The sequence below is a fragment of the Erithacus rubecula genome (assembly GCF_903797595.1).
Source record: "Erithacus rubecula genome assembly, chromosome: 4".
Classification (NCBI taxonomy): Eukaryota; Metazoa; Chordata; class Aves; order Passeriformes; family Muscicapidae; genus Erithacus; species Erithacus rubecula.
In genome coordinates, this window is record NC_136686.1 from 53208825 (window position 1) to 53236309 (window position 27485).

The window sequence follows — 27485 nt, forward strand, 5'->3', positions numbered from 1 at the left end:
AGATAAACAAAATCTTTGATTTTATTTTTCACATTTTTGAATAAGGAAAAACATTCAAGCCCTTTCCTAGATAGCATATTTCCCTTTCTTACCTAACCATAGAAAACCATATATCATATATCATATACCATATATCTTGTGTTACACATCTCTCATTAATATAAGAAATAATTGGTTTTATCACAAATCTATGATTTCCCATGAAAGTAATACAGCTTACAAAAAAAACCTCATGAAAATTCATACTATGCTCTCTTTGTTTCTCAATATAAGTATGATATTTAACAATTTTATAACTTTTAACATCCCACAGTAAAATTACTTAGTACAGCTTCAGCACAGTCAAAAATTAATATGGGTTTATAAAACAGAGGCAGGAAAAAAACACACAGGGTTTTTATATGAAGCAACAAGGAGGACAAGACTAAGTAGTTTTATTTTGAAAGATCATAATGAACCTGATCAGGAGCTGCATAGGAAAGTTACTGGTTTTCTCCTTGGACACTTTAATGCACTTGTTAAAGAGAAGGAAATATCTGGAGGTAGAAGGTAGATCATTCTTTGCTGTGATGTTACTTGAGCTCATCAATGAGATCAATGAAATGCACAAGAGAGAAATTTATTTAGCCTTTTGCATTCCAAAAAAGCAAAAGCTACCCAATTTCCCACACTGTTTTCTCCCTACACCAACCCTTGAAATTCTTTCTAGATTTTCATAACACATGTTGTCCTTTAGTGCTTAACTCCTTTGGTTTATCATTTCCACTGATGAGGATCTGCACTTTTCCTTCTAGTCTAAGGGAATTCTATCAGCTGAGTACCACTGCTGTGCAAAATGAGCAGTGAGTTGAATCTCGGCATACAACTAAGTTGCCCAGTTTTTCCTACAAAGTATGAATTTGAATTAATATAATGCCATTTAGATTTCTACTTCATGCTTCATAAGTTTGTTGTTTTTGGTTTTGGTTTTTTTTTTGTCAGAAACAGAATATCAGTATGTAATTAATATCACTTTTCAAGAAAACACTGCTAATTTTTTTTTTACTCATTTTCCTTTCTAATACATGGATAACTAGATGCAATCCAATTTTTTTCATTGTCATATATACCTAAAGCTCAATATATTACCAAAATAAGTTTTCAGCACCTTTTGTCTATTTCCCACTTTGATGGGTAAGTGGCATAAAGGAGAGCATCAAGGTGCACAATGATTCCTTCATGACCTCTTGGGTTGTATGAGTTGAATACATGGCACCACAGCAAGACTCTTGGGCTGCCCTATGCAAGAATAATCAAACATTTGGTAAAGGAAAAAAGACAACTCCTCCTTGCCCCCCCCCCCCTTTCACACAACAGTAGAGCCACATGGCTGTTCAAGCTTGTTATGCACAATCCTGTTGTTGTTACAGGAAGAACTATTCCATAAGAAGATTAGATATTAGCTTAAGCTGCCTTGATACAACTGAATAAGCATGAGCCTGCAGATATACAAATGCTAAATCTATTGGCATTATAATTTCTTAAGCATTTAGAAACCTCCAAGCTTTTCTAGATCGTAAAGCATCCTACAACACATAAGTCTATTTCACAGATACAGCAAATCTGTTTATTTTGAACAGAAGCAGCATTGTTCAAACTAAATTATGGTGTAATAAATAGATTAGGGCATTAGGCAACACCATTATTACAAGAGTGAGAGCTTCAAAATGAAGAAATTAATGCAAAATGCTCTGTCAAACAAAAATATGCAAGGAAATTCAAATTAAAATGCAAGGAATTTCAAATTCAATCTAGCTCAAAATAATTTACCTTTTGGCATCATACATCAGTAATTCAGGTACCAGTTCAGAAAAAAAATAACACTTAAGGGTGAATGAAATTACCATTTCTTTTGAAGCAGTGTGGATTTTCAAATTAAAGTAACCTGTAACCATGTATTTAGGGCACATTGTTAAAATATTGTTCACTACAGAAAAGTAGAGACAGGAACTTTTAAGACTGCAACTTGTTCCTGGAAATCTGAATGCATTTTTTTTTTCTTTTTCAATTGTTCTCAATAGCTTATAGGACTCATTTAAAATAATGCAAACGGCTACATGTAACATTTTTTTTCATTGGCAAAAGTAAAATTCACAGGGAAAATGCTCCTCCACTACCCTTCTTTATCAGAATTTAACTAATAGAAGCTTAGGTCCTATGCTGGACCTTGACACAGAACTGTCTTACATCACTTTTATCATTTGAATCAATTTCATCTCTTTTGAAACCAATTTAATCAATTGCTATTATAAAAGAAAATATTAAATAAAGAGTCAAAAAAAGTCAGTGATGCTTCCTGAGGAGAAGTTTTCTTTACTATAATATGAAGGTGACTCTAGTTGTGTTTCTAGAAATGTAAATCAGCACTTTCATACTTAAATACAAAGCCAGAAGACTAAGAACTTGAAGCGGTTCAGTTTTTCCTAAGACAAGATTTTGAAAATACCAGAACCTGCAGAAGCAAGGCTGGGGGTGGGAATGTGGATTGCTTTCAAAAACTTATGAACAATCTAGCTATTCTAGTCTCTTCCAATCAAAGGGACTATATAGCTACTCTGATTAACTTTAGAAAATTGTGCAAAAAAAAAAAAAAAAAAAAAAAACAAACCAGTAAATTTTCTTACATTTAAACACTATTGACTTAAGTTTCTATTACTTTCTAACCTCCACCAATATTAAAAATCAAGCTAAATGTTGAGAAGCCATAAAATATTCAGGTTACAAGGTGACATAACAGAAAGAAGCTCAAGCATCCAGTTTAAGCCCTTTCAAAAGAGTATAACTTGTTGGCAGCTGTATGTATTCTCAATACATGTATCCCCATCTCTAGCCCAGAAAGAACTAAAGAAAGAACCTTGTCCCAGCGGTAGAAGTATCAGGCCTTAAGAAATGTACAAAGCAAACTGGTGAATATTCATGAGAAACAAGAATAGATAATTTTCTCCTTGTTACTCTACTATGCAAATGTTTGGAAATACATGTTCAAATCATATTTTAACTCAAAACAACTTCTTTGTAATATTTAGCTTGTGTTGTCACACATATGGGGGAATAGAATAGTGTGCTGTTCAGATAGCACAGAAATCAGCTCTAAAGGCAGTGACTTTTCATAGGTATTTGGATTCTTGGATGTCCCTGCTATCTGTGGGCACAGATGCTCAGGGTAAATAAAACACACCAACAGACTCCAGACTGCAGTACATGGTCAGGCTTCAACGTTCTCCAGCTGTCCAGAGACAAAATACTAGACTATTTGGAACCTTGGTCTCTCTCAGGGGAATTTCTTATACTGTTACCCCGAGTTCAATTTTTAAGTGCCATCTTCAAATGAGAACACTGTCTTACAGGTTTGACTACTCTATAGCATTTTATATCACTGAAGTATTTCCAACACCTTCAAAGGATTAGAAATAATTGACTGATGATTCAGACATTTGAGACAAACCTGGGGAATTCAGAGATAACTGAAGTAGGATTTTTCTGATCTTTCACTTTATGGTTTTTTTTTTTTAATGAGTTCTTTTCTGGAAGACTTCTATGTGGAACTTACACAACTTCTGCTGTGTCAGTACATCAGGGAGCATGCTTTTTATTAAAGATTTGCTGTCCCCAGCCCTTCTAATCCAGAGATCAACAAACATATATAGCATTCAATTTGTCACCTTTACATTTTCTTGTATCTTGTACATAAGACTGAATATCTGGAATGAAAGAATCAAATATCTCTACAGTAAGTTATACTAATTCTTCCTCATCTTCTCATGCCAGCCTTGTGGCTTCACTTCCATTTATTCTTCTCTTTATCTCACTGTTCTGTGATGTGGAAACTTCTGTATATTGTTGACAGTACTAGTTGCTGGGAAACAGACTGCAGCAATTATTCCCTCTCTAGTTCAGTTGTCAGAAATGGAGTTTAAGAGAAAATTCTTGAGATTCACTCTGCTAGTCTACCACTCTTTTTCCTCTTGCTTACACATCGTATTTTAAGAACAACCATTTTTTCTGTAAATCAGGAGGGGTCTACTTGAAATCAGTGTTACTCATTTGTAGAGAACAATCTTGCATTGGCTTTATTAGTTTACATTTCAACTACCTTGAGACACTGTAAGTGCAGAATTATGCAGGGCTTAAGGCTACAGAATATTTGTTGTATCTTTCAAGTGAGTATTTTATGCCAAATACTTTACAGAGAAAACTAACATAAGACTAACATAAGTAAGTGAATAGAACTGATAAAAGAAACAGGAATTAAGGCAAGGGAGGAAAACTAGCTTGAAAGAAGCTATTTCAGTGTGCAAGTGAGAAACAATTTTGGAATACACCCTGTTCCTTTCAGACTGCTGAATGTATTCCTTGATCATGGCAACAATAGACACCACTGGGTCTTGCTAATAACTAAAGGTAACATGAGAAAAGATTTCCTGTTTAAGAGTACCACAAAGTCAAATTTTTCTGAAAAGGTCTTGCTGAATTTAATATAGATTCATATTAACACAGAATTCTAGGAAGGTTACATGGAATTATGAAATAATTTAAGTATATTTTTGGCATAATTTCTGAAGACTTTAGTTAGTTATATCTCTATTAATATTTCTAGGGCACCTCAACAAAATGTGGTGATTGATTTCAAGCATATACTAGAAATGTAAACTTTGTACTTTGGTGTAATTTTTGGTTTGGGTTCGGCTTTTTTTCTTTTTTTTTTTTTTTTTTTTTTTTTTTTTTGTGGTTTTTGGTTTTTTTTTTTTTTTTGTACTTCAGGACACCAGCTGCAAAGGGAAGCATGTGAGTAGGACACTCCCTGAGAATTGCTTCATTTAACAGATTTCCATAACACATGTTATTTCCAGCTTTTTCAAAGCCAAATTTAACAAGGACTCAGGCAAGGATTTTCCATATAGTCCTTTACTGGTTCTATGAATCTCTGTAGGCTAAACCCATAAATTTCTTCAAATTACATTAAAAAAAAATTTCTTCTAGTGCAGAAGAACTTCTTTTCTTATTTTTAGGGATTTCTAGGCAGGCAAAATTTGGCATTGCCTTCCTTCTTTTTATAGCTTACTCCGTATCCTTCTCAGTAAAAGTAAAATTTCACCTTCAAGTCTTACTCAACTTTTCTAAGCCATAATCCATGCTCAATGAAAAGAACAAGTCTCTTTTCTAACAAAAAAATAATTTACTCACTTGGTAGACAGTAAGAGAGCAATGGATATAAACAGTCAGTGGTTTCTCCCTCAACACCATCAAAGAGAAGCTGTTGAAGTAAGGGCTGGATGAGCAGACAATAAGGTGAACTGAACAAAAGATGAATGTCCAGGCCCAGAGGGTTGTGATCAGTGTCAGAAATCCCAGCTGGAAGACAAAAGCTAGTGGAGGTCTACCAGACCAGTCCCTTATAATGTCTTCATTCATGATCTGAATTACAGGGCAGGGCATTCCTTTTGCCTATTTGCAGGTGTCACAGAACTGGGAACAGCAGCTCATATGCCAAAGGGTCATGCCACCACCAAATGGACCTCAACAGCCTGGAGAGGAACAGAGAGCCTGACAGGAAACTCATGAAGTTCAATAAGAAGTGCACCAGTATAAATTGTATACCAAACACCTGGAAACAAATCATTTAGAAAACAGCTTGGCAGAAAAGGTAGTCAACAATGTGACTGTAAGCCAGCCATGCACCCTTGCAGCAGAGAAGATGAATGGTATCCTGGGCCAAAGCAGAGGATTGGGGACAGCAGGTGATGGAGGTGATCCTTCCCCTCTACTCAGCCCTGGTAAGGACACAGCCAGAGTGTTATCTACAGTTCTGGGCTCCTCAGTACAAGGCATGGACATACTGTAGACAGGTCAGTGGAGCTATGAAGATGGTAAGAGCTTGGCCTATTCAGGTTAGGGAAGAGAAGTCTCAGGGGAATTCAATCAATGCCTCATTATCAAATACAATCAAATCAAGGGAGTGTTTAAAGACAGAATCAAGGTCCTTCCAGTTTAAAGACAGACCAGAAGCAATGGGGCACAAACAGTGGAGGGTTTCCTCTGAACATCAGGAAACAATTTTTTTACTGTGACTGGGTACTGGCACAGGTAGAGTATTCATCCTTAGAAACACTAAAAAAATAATCTGGAAATAATCACATGTAATCAGCTTTGGATGGACCTGCTCGAGTAAAGCTGTTTGAGCAGAAGAACTCAGAGGTCCCTTCCAACATCAACTCACCTGAAAATCTATGCTTCTGTAATGCATTGTGACTGAAGCCCAGGGAAGATACAGAATTCAATAAAAGTATTCAAAGCATTATAAAAATAAGGCAGCAAGATCCTACATCAAATTGCAATGGACATTGCATCAGGCTTAGCTTTGGCTGACTCTGTTAATCCTCCATTTAAATGAATATTCAATCCAGTAAAATAAAGTTCTTTTCCACATACCAACAGCAACACTTACTTGTTTGGAACCATGCTATCTGTGTGCAAACTCTGCTAATACAAACGCCTTCATATAAACACTCACATGAATGTTCTGCTTGCCATATTCACAGGAAATCACTATACCTGTAAAGTACATTGATTTATCTTTGATCATGCTGCTTCTCCATTTAGACACAAATATCAAGAGTCTTTTTGTTTAAATTCATCTTTATACTTTGTAACAGTAACATTGTTAGACTGACAACTCATACTGATGCTATGGACTTCATTATAACTAGAAGAAATTTAGAGCTGAGGAATATAACAGGCAATTTTAGACAATAAATTAAGATATTTTTCCTCTCCCACTTCAACCAACTGAAGCTCTCCCAGAAAAAAGTATGGCTCATCAAGTCAGAAGAGATGCTCACTGTTCCACAGCTGTTTGAACAGGTAGCTGTGACTAAGAAGTAATTTGCACTAGGAAGACAGAAGCATATAAAATGATCAAGCTAATGAAAGCAAATTATTCTGAATCCTTCACAAAATAAAGATACAGTTATTTTATGAATATTTTCAGTGCTTCTAACAGCACCTGGATAAGGAGCAGCTGTGAAGATAAAATATTATTCCATAATGCTTTAAGATCATAAATCTCATAAATTTGTGTGTTTCCACTCTCATTTAATTTTATATCAGTTCAGGCAATGGGGCTGTATATTTCCATGAGCTGCATTCCATTCATCAGACAATCTTTAGGAGGGAAATACCATCAGTCTATGAAAAGAATTACTGGTATGAAAAAAGTAAGTATAATAGAGTTTTATGCTTTGGGGAATAAGAGGGAATTAAAAAAATCATAGTAATTATTTGAGGAATAAAAATAAATCTCTGCTTATGGGCAGCAGAGAGACTTTAGTTATAATGTATGTGGTGTGGTGTGTTATTCTGTATTATTAGCCCTGCATGGCACTGCTAAAGAGAAATGGTGGCAAGTCAGGACTAATATAACAGGAACGGGAGTATTTGTAATTCCCTCCTCAACATCTGTTGCATAAAATGTAATTTGCTCATTTGTACAAGCTGTGCTTCTTTAGAGGCAATATCCAAATCCTTTTTCTGGATGTACCTGCCCTAATTTTTACAATTTGAATGTGGCCCAAAATAGCTTGCATTTCAGTTTCAAGTAATTTGAAGATTCTGTAGTGTGCAAACTGGTTATTTGAATTACATAAAACACAAAGCAACACAGGGGTATGAGTGACCAGAGAATCTGGAAAAAAAAAAAAGAATTCAAAGAGTGTTTTTGTAGAGTGTTTTTCTTGGGGTTTTTTTTTAAGAGGCAGAGCTCTCAAATCACCAGGAAGAATATAAAGGAAAGCAGTTAATATGTAGTTAAAGGAATCGTAACGTATATGAACATATGTTGTTTTACCTAATTTTGATCAACTTAAAAGTAAAAATATCTTTATTCTTCCAGTTGGGTTTAACACACCATCTGGTTTAATTATTCCTTAGGTAGCACACCATCAAGTTAATAGTAACAGTATTGTTAAGCCAATCAGAAAGAACATTTCTGATGTGATTTTTCAGCAAGGATATTTCTCTTAAACCCATTGACTATAAGGTCAATGTAATAAGCTTTTGCATAAGGATTATGTTACTGCCAGTGCTTGACAGATGTTAGTTGCGAATAATCACCTCTCAATTGACTCAAATCTGCTTACTAAGTGAAAGAATTTAATCATAATCTAAAGTCTTCCTTTAATTTGAATTTTGGGCAAATTTTTTATTTAAAAATTGTTGAGAAGCTATAACAACATTAAAACCCAAAATCCTACAGGGTTCTCTACTAAAAGGAAATAAACTGGAGTTTATAAAAGTCACATTGATTAAAGAGATGGAACTCTAAAGCTAATCTCAGTCCCCATTTCAGCAAAGAAAGATGAACCTTTCAGAAGCCCAGTGAGCCTTCTGAAATCCACTTCTTTGATCAACTAGGCAAGTAAAATACTGAGTGTTCATCACTCATTGTAATACCAGAGGGACAGTAGAGATTTAGGGATTCACTTCAACGTCTTGGAGTTGAAAAGTGACTTCAATCAGTTTTGCATAATCCCAACTTTAAGGAGCTCTAGTTCACCATTCCACTCCTGCTGACTTTCAAGAAACTTAATTATTGTTTAAAATTTTAGCTAAAATTACTTCATGTTGTTTATCTTCAGAAGTATGAAAAAACAATGCTGTAACAAATTCTTACAAAATTGAATGGTCCCTTATGGCTTCAAAAAGCCTGTTTGTGAACTGACCAGAAAAAGATAAGAAGAGGCTATAGTACAGAATTTCATCTCAACAGGTTTATACGAATTACTTTCTCAACTATACAGCATGCAATTCTCAATTTAGGAAAAGAAAGACAGAAGATCTGAAATACATTATACATCATCGTAACATATATTTCCATTTAAAAATGTAGAATTATATGTTTTCATTCCCTATTCCAGATTTCATCAATGTGTGTGATAAAAAATACTACATGGTGATCATGAATTAACAAACCAGGTATCAGTCATACTGAAAAAAGATCACGTCAAATCACTTTAACATCACAGTTAATCATTTTCCCAATTTCTAAGCTTTGTCGTCCATTCTTGCAGTATACATCTTATTGCTATAGTACTGCCATTCTAAATCACACCAGCTACAGGGGAGTCATGACCCCAGGAAATACAAGAGGCAAAAAAATAATTTCTCAATGGTTGTGCTAAATGGAGTTAATGGAAATAAATTTTCCTTTACTAAATGCCGCTAAATCTCATTCAACCCCAGATTCCCTGAGCATGAAACAGTTTGGGAATGGAGAGCTTTAGAGACAAGTGTCCCATAGCCCTGTTCTGTCCTTGGATTTCCCTAAGTACACGTTTAGAGCTACTCTGTGAATATTGGTCAGAATAAATGGTTGATGCAACCATGTAAATTTATTCCTGTGTTGCAGCATAAATAAAGAACATAACTAAACTGAACTGTAACCCACAAAATGATAAACTAATTACATCAAGACAACTTTGGATACCTAAATGTCTTCTCAACAGAAGAAATGTTATGCAAAAGACATGGACCTCTCTCAGGACTCATTTGGGGAAGTCCTACAGATAAAAACATACCATATTGATGAACAGAAGCCATTCCATCTGTAATTAAAAACTTGAACTAAAAAAGCCTTATCAAACAGTCCAAGGGAGCTAATCAACTAGTCACAGATATCAGGAGGTGAAGACAGTATTTCAAAGGCAATTCCATGATTTAGTGAAGATTTATTGGAAAGAGTAATCTCAGCTACATGATCCTACATATTCTTATGCCAGCCACAGCACTGAAAAGAAGGTATCTGTCTGAAACCAATTTGACCAAAAGAGTCAGCAGACAAACAAAAGTCTACATGAGATCTCTTCAAGTAATCACATCAAGTGCCTTGGTATCACAGGCCCCTATGTACTAAAATCCTGTTTCTAAATCAATTAAATTCCACCTCCACTTAATCCTGAACTAACAGTCTTTTTTCCTTTTTAATCTTTTTTTTTTTCTTTATTCTAGTGATCTATTTATCTCTCACTTTTTGTTGGACTGAACAAGTCAAGCAACTTTCAACTTCCTTTCTAGAAGGGACATTCAATTTTTCTAATATCCAATCATTTTTCTCCCTAGTTCAGTATGTTTCTGAATAAGGGTAGAAGAGCACAGGAACAGGCTGCCCAGGGAGGTTGTGGAGTCTCCCTCTCTGGAGACATTCCACCCATCTGGATACATTCCTGTGTTACCTGCTCTAGGTTTCTAGATAATATATCAGTATGATTTTAATATGTAAACTAAAGGAGATATGGTCACCCTAAATGCACTTGCTTCTTCAAGCATTAGATAGAATGCATTCTTTGATATTGTTTAGACTCCATACTTCAATACAAAACATCCCAGGTTCATACAGCAGCAAATTCCATGATCAAATCATTTGTTCTAAACTACGGAAACCAGCCAAACAATAAATTTTACATACAGTGACTATTGCAACAGCTATCTGTTTTTATATGTAAAAGAAAATTCTTAATACTTTTCATTTAGTAGGAAGCAGCTGTACTCTTTATTTTGTGGGGAATAGGAGGGGAAACAGATGTTTAAAAAACTGCACAACATTTGCAGTGAAAAATGGCTTCAACTTTTGGGCTAATTGATGTTGCCAGAAGATTGTTTAAAAATTACCAGCAAAGCATTGAAATAAAATGTATAAAATTTGGTAGATTTTTAAGTAATTATCAATGTGAAAATGAATTACAATTATTACCTGTTGGTCTGTTCACACATATTAGTGGTCAAGAATACACAGTTCCATCTTATAATAAAGTCTTCGGTCACTCACTGGTAGCTGTGATTAGAAGCTACCTAAATCTATCAGTAAACTTGTGCTAAAGAGAGCTTTGAAGTATAAACAGAAAGTTACTACTTTATCCCTTTCTGTCATTATTTCTTTTTCACTGCAAGTTCTAATAACTTGAGCAATGAAACGAGACACCCAAAATTATTATGGGCTTTTTTCTACCAGTTTTCTAAGTGAAGAATTACATAGCTGAGGAACAAAAGATGCATTGGGAATCAGTGAAGATTAAGCCTTACCCTATTCTTTTTGTTCCCATGTTAATCTGGTAAAAGAAAATATCAATAGCTTTTCTTCTATTTCAATAAGTGTTCTGTTCTTTAAAAATTAGGTTAAAACAATTATTTTCCTGCAGAGAATCTCACACAGTATTTTCTAATTAGTGAAGTACCTGTTTTTCTGTAAACACAGTCATAAGATCTAGATGTCATGTTTTAGTGTGAATGTGCAGAAATGTACATTTATGTAACTCAGAAAGACTGCTCATTTATTTATGACTGCTGGGAAGGCATTAGAAGTACTAAACCATACAACAGTTTGATATCTCAGTGCTGGTCATGTTCTCAGCTACTGGTCAAAATGTGATCACCATTTTCTAAGCAAAATATTCAGTAAAGTAGTAAAAACCCCTTCTGTCTAACACCACCTGTCAGCTGGGCTTCAGACCAGGCCACTAGCCTGAGACAGTACCTGTGGTTCTGCTGGATGACCTCTGCATTATAGGGAAAAGGAAGGCAGTCATATAATTTCTAACAGACTTGACACCTTTGATCTCCAAATACTCCCACTTTAAACCCAAAGACAGTTGCAAACAGCAAACACTAACAGCCTGAAATAACTTGGGCCACTTTTCTCAAACCACAAACACGGGAAAGTACAGGCATTCCTTCTCTCTACCATATTCAGTGGTTGCACTCCTCCTATTTACTTTTCATCAGGATCTAGATCTGCTAAGTGCAAGCAGCAGAAGCCCCACACAGCATTCAATTCTACCTGGTACCAAGTATGAACACAAACAAATTCTGTAAAAAACTCCTGTATAGAGAGGAGGTGGTGAGAACTGAAGCCAGGAAGGGCAAAACAATGCTTGAAGTGTGACAAAAGTGCTCATAAAAACCTTTCTCTGGAATAATTTCCATTTATAAATATGTTTGTGGCATTAAAACAGGTCACAGCTTCAAAGATGTATTTTCTTCCTCATCTTTGGCTCAGGTACTGTGGAATCAAAAACTGTTCCCCTGGATTTCCTCTGAGACTTACTGGAACTTACCAAGCATGGGTTGGTCCTGGTGAACTGGTCAGTCATCTTTCCAGATCTGCACTTTATGTGTGAAAGTAGGAGGGAACTGTGATTTTATGTGGAAATGAAGCTTCAAAAGAGACAAAATTCAAAAGAATCAACTAACCAATAAAAATGCGTACAAAGAGTCGTTCAAACTGTCAAAGGTCTACATTGGTCCATGAAAGTAACTTCCATACTCATTACTATTCCAAGAAAACAATTATGTTTGTCATTCTTCACAACTAAGTGTAAGCAACAAAATTTTTATGATGGCATTAGCATCAATGTGATACTAATTCCCACAAGATTAATAGAACACAAATCCAATTTATTCAGATTAATTTACCTTCATTTTCTTATTTTGCACACAAAATGGAAAAACTCCTATAAATTAATTGAGCTATTTATTCTCCAAAAGAGAGAGATATGCTTGTTGGTAATGCTTTATGAACCTGAAAAGTAATGGGGCCCATAAAACTGTTTCACACATGTTTTTGAGCTTAACATAATTAGCCAGTACCTTATACTTGAAGTGTAAAAAAAGACTAGCTTCTTTTGCCTGATCATCTACCAGCCAAATTTGCTGCTCACAAGAGTTTATGTCACAGATTTTTACTCCCTTCTCTTTAAAAAATTATTTTTAAGTTCATTGAGGTAGTACGTCTCTTGTAAAAGGCAAAAACAGCAGTGGCATTATGCCTATCCTGCAAAAACACACACCAAAATAATTTTTTCATTGTTATTGAAAACATGTGAGGAAAACGAAATTATGTTTAGAAACATATTGTGACTGCACAATCAATATTCTTCATGAAAAATTCAGATTCATCTCCTTGAATGAATTGAGATTCATCTGTTCTTCACAGAAGGAGTGCCTGGGCATTGGAATGGGCTGCCTGGAGAGCTGGTGGAGTCACCATCCCGGGAGATGTTTAAGAAAACACTGGATGTGGCACTTTCTGCCATGGTCTAGTTGGTAAAGGTAATAACTTGAACTGGATGATCTCAAAGATCTTTTCCAACCTTACTAATTCTGTAATTCTCTGTGATCTTACACAGACCTGTTTTTTTCATATGTATAGAATCTAGTCAGGCAGTGGGGAAGAAAATCTACTATGAAATGAGGCTTGTGCTGTATGTACATGGACTCTACTTGGTACAGATAAAAATAGGTTCTGGGAACAAAAGATACTAATTTCTGGTATTCTTTAAAGAATATATCCGCATTTAGTTGAAAAATTTTTCTAAATGTGGTATATAGAAACTAAAAAGAACATAGAACTAAAGCACATTTTAAGTAATACCTCAAACCTACCTTTAGAAATCTAGGTTGTTTCAAAACAAGCTGTATACTTAATTTCAACAGAGTAAGAAATATTAAAAAACTGATATATATCTTGATACTATCTGCATGTGTTTCATATGTGTAGCTTCATATGAAGAGCTTCATATGAAGCTCTTCTTTCTTGGTTGGTTCCACTGGCTCAGATACTACCACAAATTTTCAATGTGTTGATTCAATATTAGTCATCTTAAATCCAAGTAAAGGAAGAAATACTCTTCTCTTTTCACCATTAATACTCTTCATCATCTGCAATTGATTCAAAAGGTGGCTTTTCAATTGTTTATATAAAATAAATCATTCCTTATCTTGTGTACTTAAACTTGCTCAAATTCCTTGTTTTTAGGAAATAAACATTATGGTAATTTTCCTGGAATAAAGTAAACTGTTCATATATGTAGGTGCTAAATGTATAAAAATACATGCATTCTGTCTGAGAACAGTCCCAACAAGACCTGCTTTCAATGCAGGAGAAAATACATTTTTATGGTTATCACAATTGTGCTTTATAGATGCAAGCACTGCAACATCTCATGAACCTTGCGGCCAAGATTCCTGTTAAGTGTATACAGCAAGTAAATGAATTTGCCAATACACATTCTGTAAGATCTTGATTTTCCTGTCTCTCAGCTAAAATACTACAAAAGCTAGGAAAGAACATTTTGACAGATTGTAACCACTTTAATTCCTCTACTACAACAGCTCTGGCATTAAGCGAGCAGGCAGAAGTGTGTGCTCTCAGCAGGTGCAGCTTCCCGGCTGCCAGTAATGTTTCAGACTCAGGTGCCTGTGGGAAAGACAAAGAGAGACACATTTTTTCCAATAAAGCAAAACTGAAGTGGATGATCCCGAATATCAAATGGTCTTCTCATGTGTGCATCCCTCTGCTTATTTCATTTCGATCTGAACTGCGCAAGTCTGTCAGCAAAACTATGTGGAACTGAATAGGAGATCAAAAAACAGATATCAGTAAGATAAGGGAGACATTGGTAAGAGGAAAAGCAATTGACACACAGACAAGCCTCAATGTGGATTCAAAAAATTTTATTATTTAATGATAGAATTTTCTTTAACACTTCTCCATCACATGTACCTGATTTAACTCTAAATTTTACTTCTCCATTATTTCTTAAAATGCTTATTTTTTTTTTCCTTCTACTTGAAGTCAAATCGAAAATTTAAACAGCAGAAACAATGCCTAACTCATAGCACTATCTCTGATCTTCCATGAAAGAAAAAAAGTGCAGGTTTAAAGATGTGGAGAAAAAATGCTACATTTTGATCACTTAAGTTCAGCTAAAATGCTACACTGAGATATTAAATATGCAAATTTGTAGAAATTAAATTTCTGTATTTATAGAAAAAACACTAAAAAGAGTAAATCAGAAGCAAAGTAAGAACAAAAAAACTGGTCAAAAGCATACTTCAGAAATGTTGGTATTTGGCTTTACAGAAAAGCTCTGTAATTCTCATTCCATATGCTTTATGTCATCATGACTTTCAAACAAAGATGAAAGCCAACCAGCCATGATTTAAGTTCTAGCTTCCTGACACCCACTTTTAAGACAGATTTCCTGTTCCTACAAGAGTGGATATTATCCAGCCAAACTATAGGTGTTCTTTATCACATGAAACACATAGGACCTCACTCCTATATTGATATGCATCTGAAATTCAGGGACCCTTGTCAAGACAAACAATACATAACCATTACATCTACCAGGGCTCTCCAGCAACTTAAAATGCTTGTTCAAATTACATGCATTGAAACTGAGAGCTTATTTTTTTCCTCCACAATTCAGTACCAACCTTCTGTGCATAATCGTATCTGTTGCTTAATATACTTCCAAAATAATTGAAAGCGGCAGAAGAAAATTTACACTTAAATTCTAACAAGGTATTCAGACTCAAGACTACAGCATGCTGTATCACAGAGTTTATAATTGGGCTCAGAGAACCTGATGTAGGGGGCAAAAAAAAAAAAAAGAAAACAACACAAAAAGCCCAACTCTCAAATCTCTGCAGATCTGGCAGTTGGGAGAAAAATTCTCTACACATATATCAAGTTAATTTGTCTGAGAAGTCACTGACAAACTGTGATTCACATAGCAGTACCTGTCATGACAACTAACAGAAAAGCACTTCAGAAAGTGGCAAGACAAACAGTAGGGGCAATTCACCTGACCTTAGGTAAGAAAAATAAGGAAGCAGAACTGAAAAAATACAAAAGACAGAAAACTAATATTGGAATTCAATGCCAACACTGAACACTAACTTCAAAAAGAAGCTCTCAAGAAGAAAATGGTTATCATTTATTATAAACAGTGAAAGGAAAGGTAGTGAAGTATATTGGGAATGTGCTCTAATTAGATAATGTAGGAGATGTTTTCTTGTGTTCTACGCATTTGGTCTTTGATGGAGACAAAAAAAAAAACCAAAAAACCAACACCACCCTATGATTTCCAGTAAATTTACTAAGAAAATAAGATAGGTAGATGCATCATTTGATATTTGTATCGATGCTTAAATTAAAATACTAAGGAAAAAAAATAGTTTCACTTTGTGAAGTTGAGGATTCTAAAGAACATCCTTCTTTTCTATAAAGACATGAATTATTGGAGAAAACAATAGACAGTTGTTCCTAATACTACCTAGTCTCAATACAATGCCAATCCTACGAGGCCAGTGTAATATTTATGCCAAAGAATATTCTGGTACACCTACATTTCCATCAAATGTCAGGGCTAATTCTTAGCAACAGCTGGGAGAGGGACAGATTATTCCATATTATCTCAGGTCATTGCCAGGTGATGGGGAAAGGCATTCGCACTTCTGGGGAGAAGGGGTTCCTTCTAGTAAAAAAAAACACATGGCAGGGGAACTGTTCAGTCTTAGGGTCCACAGTGACCATTTTTGCATGCCAATCACTCTCTTTTGCACACTTTTATTATTAACACTGTAGTAGTTACTGTTCATTTCTTATCTCATTTCTGTTTCCAGTAAATTGTTCTACCAACCCATAATGTTTTGTGCCTCCAACTGAAGGTGGGGTGGAAGGGCAGTGAGAGTACTAAATTTGAGGAAACCATTTCTTAACCATGACAAGGCATTCTACATTTGTAGACAGGATTAAGGTAGAGACCTCTAGTTAGACAGGCAGAGCAACCAGAACTGAACAACTTTTAGACAAAGAATCCATGAAGATATATTTAATGTGAAAAAAGGTGAAAAGCAATATATTCCTTGAACAAAACATATTTATAAAACAATGAGCTATGGAAGGCATCAAATCTCTCCAGATGAAAAGGACTGTAAAAATAGCACTTACACTGAAGAAAGGAGAATTGGAGGAACATCTCGGGTCATAAAGCCCAATATCCTTCCAAAAATAACCACACAACATTTTTCATACAAAGCTTTTATTTTCTTTATATCTGTTTTTATATTCAAGATAAACATTTCAAGTCTTCTTTGCCCCTGCAGCTTCTTATAAACATGTACACACTGTTCACCTTGAAACCTTTTCTTACCCAAATCAGTAGCAGATTAAGATGTTTCAAATGTTTTAACCACACTATAAAAGTATGCATGGTGAAAATGTGTTCAGTATTGTTTCATATAGAAGAGGTTTAAAAAAAATAGAAAAAAGGAAGGGTAAAGCTGACAACCTTTGGTACAGTCTGAAATTCACATAGGTTCTAACTTCTGGGGGAGGACAGTATTTTTAGTGTCCAGTGTAACAATACTGGCAAAGAAACTGGAGAATTTACAGTAGGGCGAAACATTGCAAAAAAACATTTGGGAAACAAAGTGTTTGCAAAGATGTCTTCAGAAAATCCCAGTAATTTATGCACCAACTACATCCCTCAAATTGTACAAATCCTTTGTGCATTAATTCAATATCTTGACCTACAGTCTTAATCTATATCACAAGCCTACTTTTCTGTTTTTCTTCCCTACAGAAATAATGAACCAGTCAATTGGTAATAAATATTTCAATATTAAATGTGGGGCTCAAAAACGGGAACAACATCCTAAGGATGCTGTAATGATGGATTTGATTAATGTGATAACATATATACTAAAATCTTAGCAAGTTGTCTATCTGCCAACAAAGACAAGCACTTCTGCAGCACAATTTATATCAAACTCTAAACTCTACCATATATATTAAAAAATATATATATCTATATATCTATATATCTATATATCACTGACTTTAAAATGAGATTATGGCAAATACAGATGACTACTGCTCAGATGACACTATTTGTCAGCTGGTTCTTTTTATCTACGAGGATGTGACTTCCAGAACATTTCTATTTGGGTTTGGTGGTTTTGTTTGTTTGATTGTTTTGGCTAGAGCTGATAACTTAAAATGAAAGCATCTGTGAAAGTTCTTTAAAAATATATTTTAAAAGAATCATTATTCCAGATATTATGCTCAACAAGCACATGTTAGGTGAAATGCTTTAAAGCAGGTATTTTCATCAAAATTATTATCTTTCAGTAACATTAGGTGGTATCAAATTTTAAAGCCTCTTATTTCTATTTTAAATATTGGTATGATTTTTACTGAGCATATATATACACAAAACCATATATACTCTCACCTTACAATCAATGTTCAATAGAGCATTAGTGACAGTACATACTCAGAAAGCTTTGGAAAATCTTTCTGATATTTTTCAATGAAATTATTTTCAGTATTAACTCAGGTTATATTAGTTCAATTCAGGAAAAAAATTTCTATTTTTTATGATTCAAGCTGATACACAGAACTACACTGGAATTTGTTCAGTATACAAAATAAATAATAGAAACAGCCACATTCTTTCAGGTTACACAGGAGAAAAGTGTCTACCCAAAGTATAATTAAATAGAAGGTTCTTTTTGGTTCAAAATATGAGAAACCAGGGAACCCTTTCAGTAAGACAAGAGAATTCTATCAGTAACAGGTAAACTCTCAATATCTGTTACACTTGTATTTGTTTAATTTAAAGCAAGAGAACAGAAGTCATAGACTGGTTTGGGTTGGAAGGGACCCTTAAAGATTATCTCGTTCCAACCCCCACTACCATGGGCAGGGGCACCTTCCACTAGACCAGGTTGCTCAAAGTGCCATCCAACCTGATCTTGAACATTTCTGGGGACTGGACATCACAGCTTCTCTGGGCAACTTGTGCCAGTGTCTCACCACCCTCATAGCAAAAGACTTCTTATGTCCCATGTGAATCTTCTCTATTTCAGTTTAAACTATTGCCCTTTGTCCCGTCGTTACAAGCTTTGAGAAAACGTCTCTCCATCTTTCTCACAAGCTCCCTTGATTATGACTTGCAAAGTAAAGTCTTCCCTAAGCCTTCTCCAGGCTGAATAACTCCAATTTTCTTAACTGGTCTTCATAGGCTTTAGCACCCTGTTCACTTTTGTGGGCTTCCTCTGGTCTGCCAGAAGAAGGGGCAGAAGCCACTGTTCCCACAACATTTCAACATTTCTACATTCAACTGAACCATTTAATGAACAGTGCAACAGCTTCGCTTAAACCCACTTCTGTCATCTGGCTAAGATGTTCTGCCAAGCTTTGCACTGGTCTACTTCAATGGAAAAATTATATATCCACTGAAAAAATACTGACAGCTGAGAGTATGAGGAGTGATAGAGGTATTCAGGGTGAAAGGTATTTCTAGTTGTCAGTGTATCATTTCTTATAACACATTTGTCAAGATCGGCATTGCAAGATAATCAGGAAAAAAAAAGAAAAAAAAAAAAAGTGTTCCAAGAGCAAAGGTCAAAGCCACCATAAATTATACTAGGGTTAACAAGAGCTCAGAAAGAATTCCCATTTACTTTTTGTTAGACATAACTTCATACATAATGATTTTTCTTTTCTATATGTACTGATTTCTCATTTCTGTAAGAATTAAGGACCCTTCTCTCAGAAGACACATAACAGAATCATCAGGTTCTACTGCTATGCTTAGATAAAATCAGTCAGTACAATTCTCCCCTACAATGGATAAAAAACCAGGAATTACCCCAACCAACATAACTTGCAATTTGAAATACTACCAATCTCATAGGCATTCTGTTCTGGACTTTTTACTCAGTTTCTGGTACAGAAAATACAAACAGAACACATCTGTTAACTATTTTCTGGAATTAACCTCCACACAAAACTAAACCAGAGACAGTCCCAGTTCCAGACCTTCAAAACACAAAAATGAACAATGGGTCATAGCAAAAATTTCTACTTTCAGTTGCAGGCAAAGGCAGAAGGATGCTTTATTATATAAAGGTATGTGATCCTAAAAACATCTTAAGATCCTGCCCTCTTAAAACACCATCCTGTTGGAAGAGCAGGATATGACAGTGGAGGAGGATTCTTGAAGCCAAGGGTCAGATAAAGCCATGAGTTAAGTCAGGCTGTGAGAGAATGAGGCAGCCTAGGAGTGGGACCATTTACAAGGCCATTTACTGACAGGATAAGGGGAATGTTTTAAAGCATTAGTGGCTTCAAACTGAAAGATGGGAGGTTTAGATTAGTTCTTAGGATGATCCTTTTTAATGTGAGTGTGCAGGAACTGGAACAGGTTGCTCAGAAATGTTCTCATCCCTGGAACTGCTCAAGGTCAGGCTGGATGGGGCTTTGAGCAACCTGATCTAGTGGAAGGTGTGCCTGACCATGGCAGGGGGCTTGGGACTAGCTGACCATTAAAGGTCCCTTCCATCATGTAACATTCTATGATTTCATGAGGCAGAAATATACAAAATAAATTAACATATATAAACAAACTAAACCCCATGAGAATTATAAATAAGTCACACCAACCTACAGCCTTGAACTGCACTGCAACAGGAAAAACTGAAGCTAGAGGTGTCTTTACATACAATTTATGTTTTCTCCAACAAAAACATATAATTTGGCAAAATAATCAACAATTTCTTCTAGAGAAGCAATTTCCTTATTGCTGTCCTGTGCCACAGACAACGAAGGGAAGTGTTAGGACATGCAAAAGCACAGATAATGAATAACTAGATGCTACTCAGGAGAAAACCAGAGGGGTTGTTGCTCAGAATAGTCATACTCCTCACCCTAGTTAGATGATTTCCTCTTATCAGACACCAACCAAGTGTTTGAAGAAAGACATCCAGAGAAGCAGTCCATTCACAGATCAAAATAATACACAGGCTACATAGTTTGGAAGAGATCCAAAGAGCATCACATAAATGCAAAACCTTCTACCATTTTACTTGTTATCCATAAACAGTCCTTTTATTGAAAAACACGCACAAAGCGTTTGAAATAAACCAAATATATCAAAAATATCAGAAAACAGTCTAAATACAGTTAATATATTTTCAAATAGTCACCACATAACATTTTCCTATTTGTAGGGCTAACATAAAAGCATATCCATGAAGAGATGACTTCCAAAACATCTACAATAAGCAAATTTGCCAACCATCTGTGCAAAAAGCACTCTAACTTAAACACAGAAAAAAATAAATAGATTCCCAGCCCAGCAATGGAACAACACACCTGATCAAACATGAGACTAGGCATGGAAATATTCTAGTTTGAATTTAGCAACAAAGAATATGCAGATTATGGCTAATCAAACCTGCCTAGATTTGCCTATCTCACACTTCCATATGAAGTACAGTATCCAAGTGCATTTTTGAGTTACTGACAACATTCAAGGCATACCTCTAAAAAACAGTGTTTGACATGCCAGATGCTGGACTAGTTGTCAATATATTTTTTTTTTAATGTAATAGCCCTATGGCTAGAGCACTCTCTAAGAAAGCACTAAATTACATCTTAAACAGATATTTCATACCATCCCCTTTCAGCAGAGAAGAATGACAGGGAAAATTCCCACTCCTAAGGGCAAACCTCAGTGAAGGCCTTTCTACCACTTCTTCAGTGGCATTAGTAAGGAAAGATTAATGGGGCCCCATTAAAAGAAAATCTAATCTAGCTCATGTTTACACTCTTAGCTGGAGCAGTGGAGCCCTCAGTACTGTTTTCATAGTATATGGTAAGGAAAAAATAGTACTTTACATAAACTTAAAAAAAAAAAACCTGTCAAACCAGTCTCAACCTCGGTCCTGTCAATCCTGCTAAAATAGATGGAATACTCCTCTACCATATATTTAATTGAAAATAACCATTTTCTTCTAGTTTCCTCTCTTTATCTATTTCCCATTATGCATCCATATCAGTGGTTATATTTGCAATGGAAGTATGAATTGCCAGAATTAAAACATATTTGAGAAATTGTAATGGTGCTTTACTTAGTCTTAAAGGATCACATTCAACATCCAAAGTAGTAAAAAGACATTTCTTAGGTTGATACCAAGGATTTCTATGCAATACATCATCTGGACAGACTACAATCCAAGTGGTGAGACAGTACCAGTGTCAATTTGGTACTCATATTGACAGGCAGTACATTGTAGAGACCATCATGTTCAAAGCACTGATTTTATCACAAAAAATTGAACCTATTTCAAAAGGAGCAACTGGGAGATTATATAAAGAAATATAATTTTAATATTTTACTTTTTCTATTTAATGTCATAAAAGAATTATTTTCCCCTTCTATATACAAATTAGACTGCAAAAATTTTGACTAATGACAGTGGCTCTCTATGTCACATCCTGCATGTAGAGCTTGGGAAATATACATACATAGTAATTCTTCCAGAAAATATAATAAAGTTACAGATCAGGTAAACAGATCTTTAAAAAAATCCATGTTTTTCAGTTTTGAAAACAGAAGAAAGGACATGAATGATAACAGATCAATAACAAGAGCTGTAGGCCTTCAGAGCTCTCTTGTTTACATCTAACATAAATGGGCAGTGACCAGAAGCCTATGCATGATGACATGGTAGCTCCTGTTGTAGAAGTGGCCAGGTAGCAATCACAGTAAATTGCCATCCCTGTTGGCAGTCTCAAATAAGGAAACAATAACACCTGGAGACCATAGTAGCCTGTGTCTTTTAGACAGAAAGCAACTCCAGAACAGGACAATGAAAAGGTATTTCTCAAATGAGCCATGTCTACCCAATATGTAACAGGATTTCAGTTTAAGGTGAGGTTAATATAATATAATAAATATAACATTTTTTCATGGTTTAACCCCAGCCAGGCAGCTGCTCACTCACTCCCCATGAGCAGGATTGGGGAGAGAATCAGAAAGGTAAAAGCCAGAAAACCCATGGGTTGAGATAAAGACAGTTTAATGGGGAAAGCAAAAGCTGTGCACCCAGGCAAGTAAAACAAGAAATTAATTAATTCCTTCCCATGGGCAGGCAGGTGTTCAGCCATTTCCAGGCAAGCAGGGCTCCATCATGTATAACAACGAGTTGGAAGACAAACATCATCACTCCAAACCTCCCCTCCTTCTTCCCCCCGTCTCACACACTGAGCATGATGTATATGGTCTGGAATATCCCTCTGGTCAGCTGGAGTCACCTGCCCTGACCATGTCCCCACCTTGTATCCACAGTTTCCTCACCAGTGTGGCAATAAGGAAAGCAGAACAGGCCTTGGCTCTGTGCAAGCCCTGCTCAGAAATAGCAAAAATATCTTTGGATTATATTGTGGGAAATACTTTGCATTTTTTGACTTTTAGATTCCTTTTTTCCAGTACTATCATCATTTAGTAAACATAAATTCTGGGCTTCATTCTGCTCTCTTTCATACACTGTACTCAAAGCAAGAAGGTCAGTTTTCCAAGTACCATTCAGTTTTGGCAGCTCTTTTCAAAAAGAAAAAAACAAAACCCCATTTACTTACCCTTAAAACAGCACAGGGCTCTAATGTTCTAGTCCTTATGCTTAAAAAACAGTATAAAAAGGGAAAAGTAAAAGCCTGTAACAGCCACAACTTTGCTATAAGGTGGTTCATATATTGCTTAAACTTACCATTAACATATAAAAAGCTCCTCAGTATTTATAACAAAGTCAACTGAAAAAATGCACTAAAAAGTAGTTCTGAATCAAAATTACATTATTTATATTCTTGATGTAGCAGGCAGCTGTGGTATCACGTAGAATTTCCTTCTTTGACCAAACTTTCTAACATAGTAAAATGCATACCCCAGTTATGAAAAAGAAAAAAAAAACTATTCATTTTGTCTTTAAAATAGTAAAAAAACCCAATGTGAGGTATTAAGTGTAGGTACTTCTCTCTGGTTTACTACTGTTCATTAAACAAGTATGCAAGATATGTCTGGAATCCAAAAATGTCACAACTCTTAATTCTGAATTGCCATGAAGGTGGCCACCCTCTACCAGGAGGGCTTTCCGAGGCTGCCTTTACATTTAATGATGCTTCTGCTTAGTAAAATAATTCCTTGTTGACCACACCAAGGTCTATAAACAGCCTATTTCTACTACTTTGTTTTTATCTTCCCCTGTTGAGGGCCTACCAAATCAGACCATTTTCCTTCAGATGGAGAATATTACATTATATTTATCACTATAGCAACTAACCTAATTGATTTGATGCAGGTTTCTCTTCCACCATAGGATGGAGCCATTATCCCTAAGTATAATCTAAACATTTAGAAAGAAGAAATTATCAGTTTATTATTTTACCACATCAATAGGACTCTAATTTGGCTTCAGATACAAAAGTATAAATGAAAGTCTAATGGGTTGTACATGCACATCCAGAACATTCTTCATAAATATGCTTATCTGTCAAGTGGAACTTAGAGTATGGTGCTTACTGGTTGTTCCCAGTAATAGGGACAACTATTGTACAACAAATACACTTTGAGAAACAAAGATTCATATAGTAATTAGGAGAAGGAGAAGCAATGTTCAAACAACTGATTCAGAAATAAGCTTTGTTAGATTAACTGATTAAAAATAGAAAGAGGCAAGATAGATCAAAATTTTTATTTACAGTACTATTAAGAATGGAAAAATGGAAAAGCTCTTTTCCAGATTTTGTTTTGGAGGTTGCAGGGTTTGTTTTCAGTAAAATGATACAGTGAGAGATAACAAAATATTAGCTTTCTGTAATTAGTTTGATAATATATTCATCTTTATTTTACTCTTCCATATACCTGACAATAAAATGTAGGGGAAAAAGTAGAGACCACCTTACATAGTCAAATTCTTTCCTTTTACTTCCTAAGAAATATGACAATCTTGTTATGTTTAAAGCATTTTAAAAGTCATCATGTCCCCCACAACACCCAGATCTTTTCTTCAAAATAAGGAACCAGTTGAAAAAAAGACTGATTAAACTATAGCTGATTTTTAAAAGAATTCATAAAATCTGAAGTGCTGCTTTACCTACAGCTTCTCTTTTTTTCATCTTGATTTTTCACAGAGCAAAAACCATTTTTTTCAATGTCTCAAATACTACCACTAGAGAAAATGTTCATGATGGTTCATTAACATTTGGAATTGCAATTGTCAAATCAGTGAAGCATTACATAAATGGTGGAGTGTTTTGACACTGCATATTTTAAGCAGCATGGTGCTTTTCAGTGCTATATGAAATGAAGAGCATACTACATATTTGAGGAATACCATCTACACTGGCTGAGAGAACTAATTAGAAACTGGTCTATAAGCACACTAGAAAATGTCTTCAGATTATCAGCCAAAATTTGCATTTTTCATCAGTAAACAAAAAAGCAAAAAATAAACAATGAACAATATGCACCAATTCAAAAGGAAGACTACATTCCTTAGGACAAAATATTGTCAAGATTCTCAATGCTGAAAATAAAATAATTTTTAAAGTGTCAGAGTTCAGGGTTAACTCTTTTTGAGGCCATGCTGATGGAAAATATATACACAGAAGATCTCATGTCCTCTCATAAGAAGCCTGTGACTCCTTGGACACTTCTAGCACAAGCTTAACAAAAATATTTCCTATCACTAATATCAAACTGAATTCCCTTTACACTTAAACTACTCATTCTGTAACATGCACCTCCATGACAAATTCTTTTAAAAACTTACCATGTTGTTTAGTATCTTCTCTATATCAACACATTAAATACAACACTATGTATAAAATTATATTGTGGCCTGTTTAATATGATTTTATAAATGAGAAGTGTAATGCAAAATGTGCTAAATTACAAAAATAAAATTACAAAATGTTATTCTTTTTGGAATAATCCACTTTCGGCATCATCAGTATAAAAGGCCCCTGCAATATGCAGAACAAAAGTGAATTAAAGGTTCTCCTAGCCAATTATAATCTTGTTTTGAAAAAAAACCAACAACACATACATAGAAAAGCAGTCAGTGTAGTACAGTTGGAGGGAATGGAACAGAGGGTTAAGAAATGCAGCAGGTATGCTCCTGCAAACCAGCATCTATTTCCTATTCATCAGAGCCTACACCTATTACAGCTCAACAAGACAAGCCTAGTGCAAAATCTTTTATGCTACAGCTAATGAAAGCAATATGCACCATGGGTAAATTACAGACCCCACTCAGCTCAGGGTGGGAAAACACAGTGTAGATGAATTTCGGCAAAGCTGTGTAGGTCCTTCCTGATAAATGGCATAGTTTTTAAATTATTGCCTTAAAACTGCTTTTTTCTGTTCTCTTTGCAAGTTTCCCACTCTAGTGCTATGGACTAACTTGCATTCCCTAACTTGAAGTATGGGCATTTAATCCACTTACATTATATAACTCCTTGAAAATTAATCTTGCTGAAAGTAAAACAAAGAAAAACAAAAATTACCAAAACAAACAAAAAGCAGGAAAAAAATCAAGACTATTAAAAGTATTTATAGTCCAAATACTTGATTCTTAATGATACCTTATCTGTACAGTGTAATTAACAGAAAATCTATCAAGCCTGAAAAAATAATATAAAGACTCTACTGATAACCTGAGATGCAGCTCTAAAACAGGCAACATGGACTTACTACACTGCTGAGGATATAAGGAAGTGCCAAGATTGCTCCTATGGAATTTCAGAGGATCACAGGGATGTTAGGACATCTGTCACTTGATGAAGTCTGAGCTTCCTAAAAAATATGAACATAAGCAAAGCAGCTCCTGTTCAGGGAAGGTGGCCAGAGTTACAGGAGTGTCTATGTGGAGGGAGCAGCCTCAGAGGAACGTGGTTAACATCTGACAGTAAAAGGCGAACAGCGGATCAGGGTACTGCCGCTAAAAAGTTTGTTTCTACAATCCAACAGATGTTTGGTCTGGAAATGCCACATCTAGAACCTAAGGACATATCCCTCTCCTGAGAAGCAGCAGCATTAAAGTGCCAGTCTACCTGCTTTGGCATAGGGGACTGGGGGGAGATGTGCTGACGGGCAAGTCCAAGGCACAGTGCCCATCCATGCCTGCAGCTTCAGAGCTCGGCCTTCACCTGAAGTGTTACCTCACATGGGAAGGATGTATCTTTATGCCAAGCAAAAGCACTAGGACAAATATGTACTTACTGCAGTAAGCGATTAGGAGACTAGCCAGGATCATGATAGCCCAGAAAGTTGAGGACATGCTCGGCAAGGCGCTGGCATCTTTCCTGCTGCTTCTCCTGGGAGATGGAGCCATTGAAGCCACTTCCCCGGCGGGGGGAAAGTCAGACAGTTTCACCAGCCAGCTCTCCCCTTGACTGATGGCCTTGCTCCACGTGTAATCCTCAAGGAAGGCATCTTCCAGCGACTCTGCTGCTCATCATCAGCAACATGGTCCTGCTGCAGGAGTCATCTTCCAGCCGGAAAGCCAAGGCGACTCTAATGCACGCGGGGCTCGGGAGCAGCGGCCACGGCCAGTTCCCTCCTGTCACTGTGGTGGGATTCACTAGCATGGAGGGCTCACTGCGGCTGGATGCCTCGCGTGGTACTGAGCTTCGAAGATGTCCCACGAACGAGCCTCTTTTTATTATTTATTTCCCTTCCGTTTTTAACGTGCAGAAGTTGTTGCGCTGGCCGTGCCTCCCCTCCCCGGGGCAGCCCCCGCAGGCGGAGCGCGGCCCCGGC

General features: G+C 35.9%; 1 protein-coding gene across 2 annotated transcripts in view; it reads right to left on the bottom strand.

Annotated features, from left to right (window-relative positions):
- Window positions 1-27057, bottom strand: part of TAFA5 (TAFA chemokine like family member 5) — a gene marked incomplete at its 5' end in the record, with an annotated part of 391932 nt that extends 364875 nt beyond the window's left edge. For both annotated transcript variants that reach the window (XR_013774108.1, XM_079304629.1), the window contains one exon: window positions 26946-27057. Coding sequence is in view for 1 of the 2 variants with exons in the window: in XM_079304629.1 (XP_079160755.1) it covers window positions 26946-27057 (112 nt within the window). The remainder of the gene's footprint in view (window positions 1-26945) is intronic.
- Between the last annotated feature and the right edge of the window lie 428 nt (window positions 27058-27485).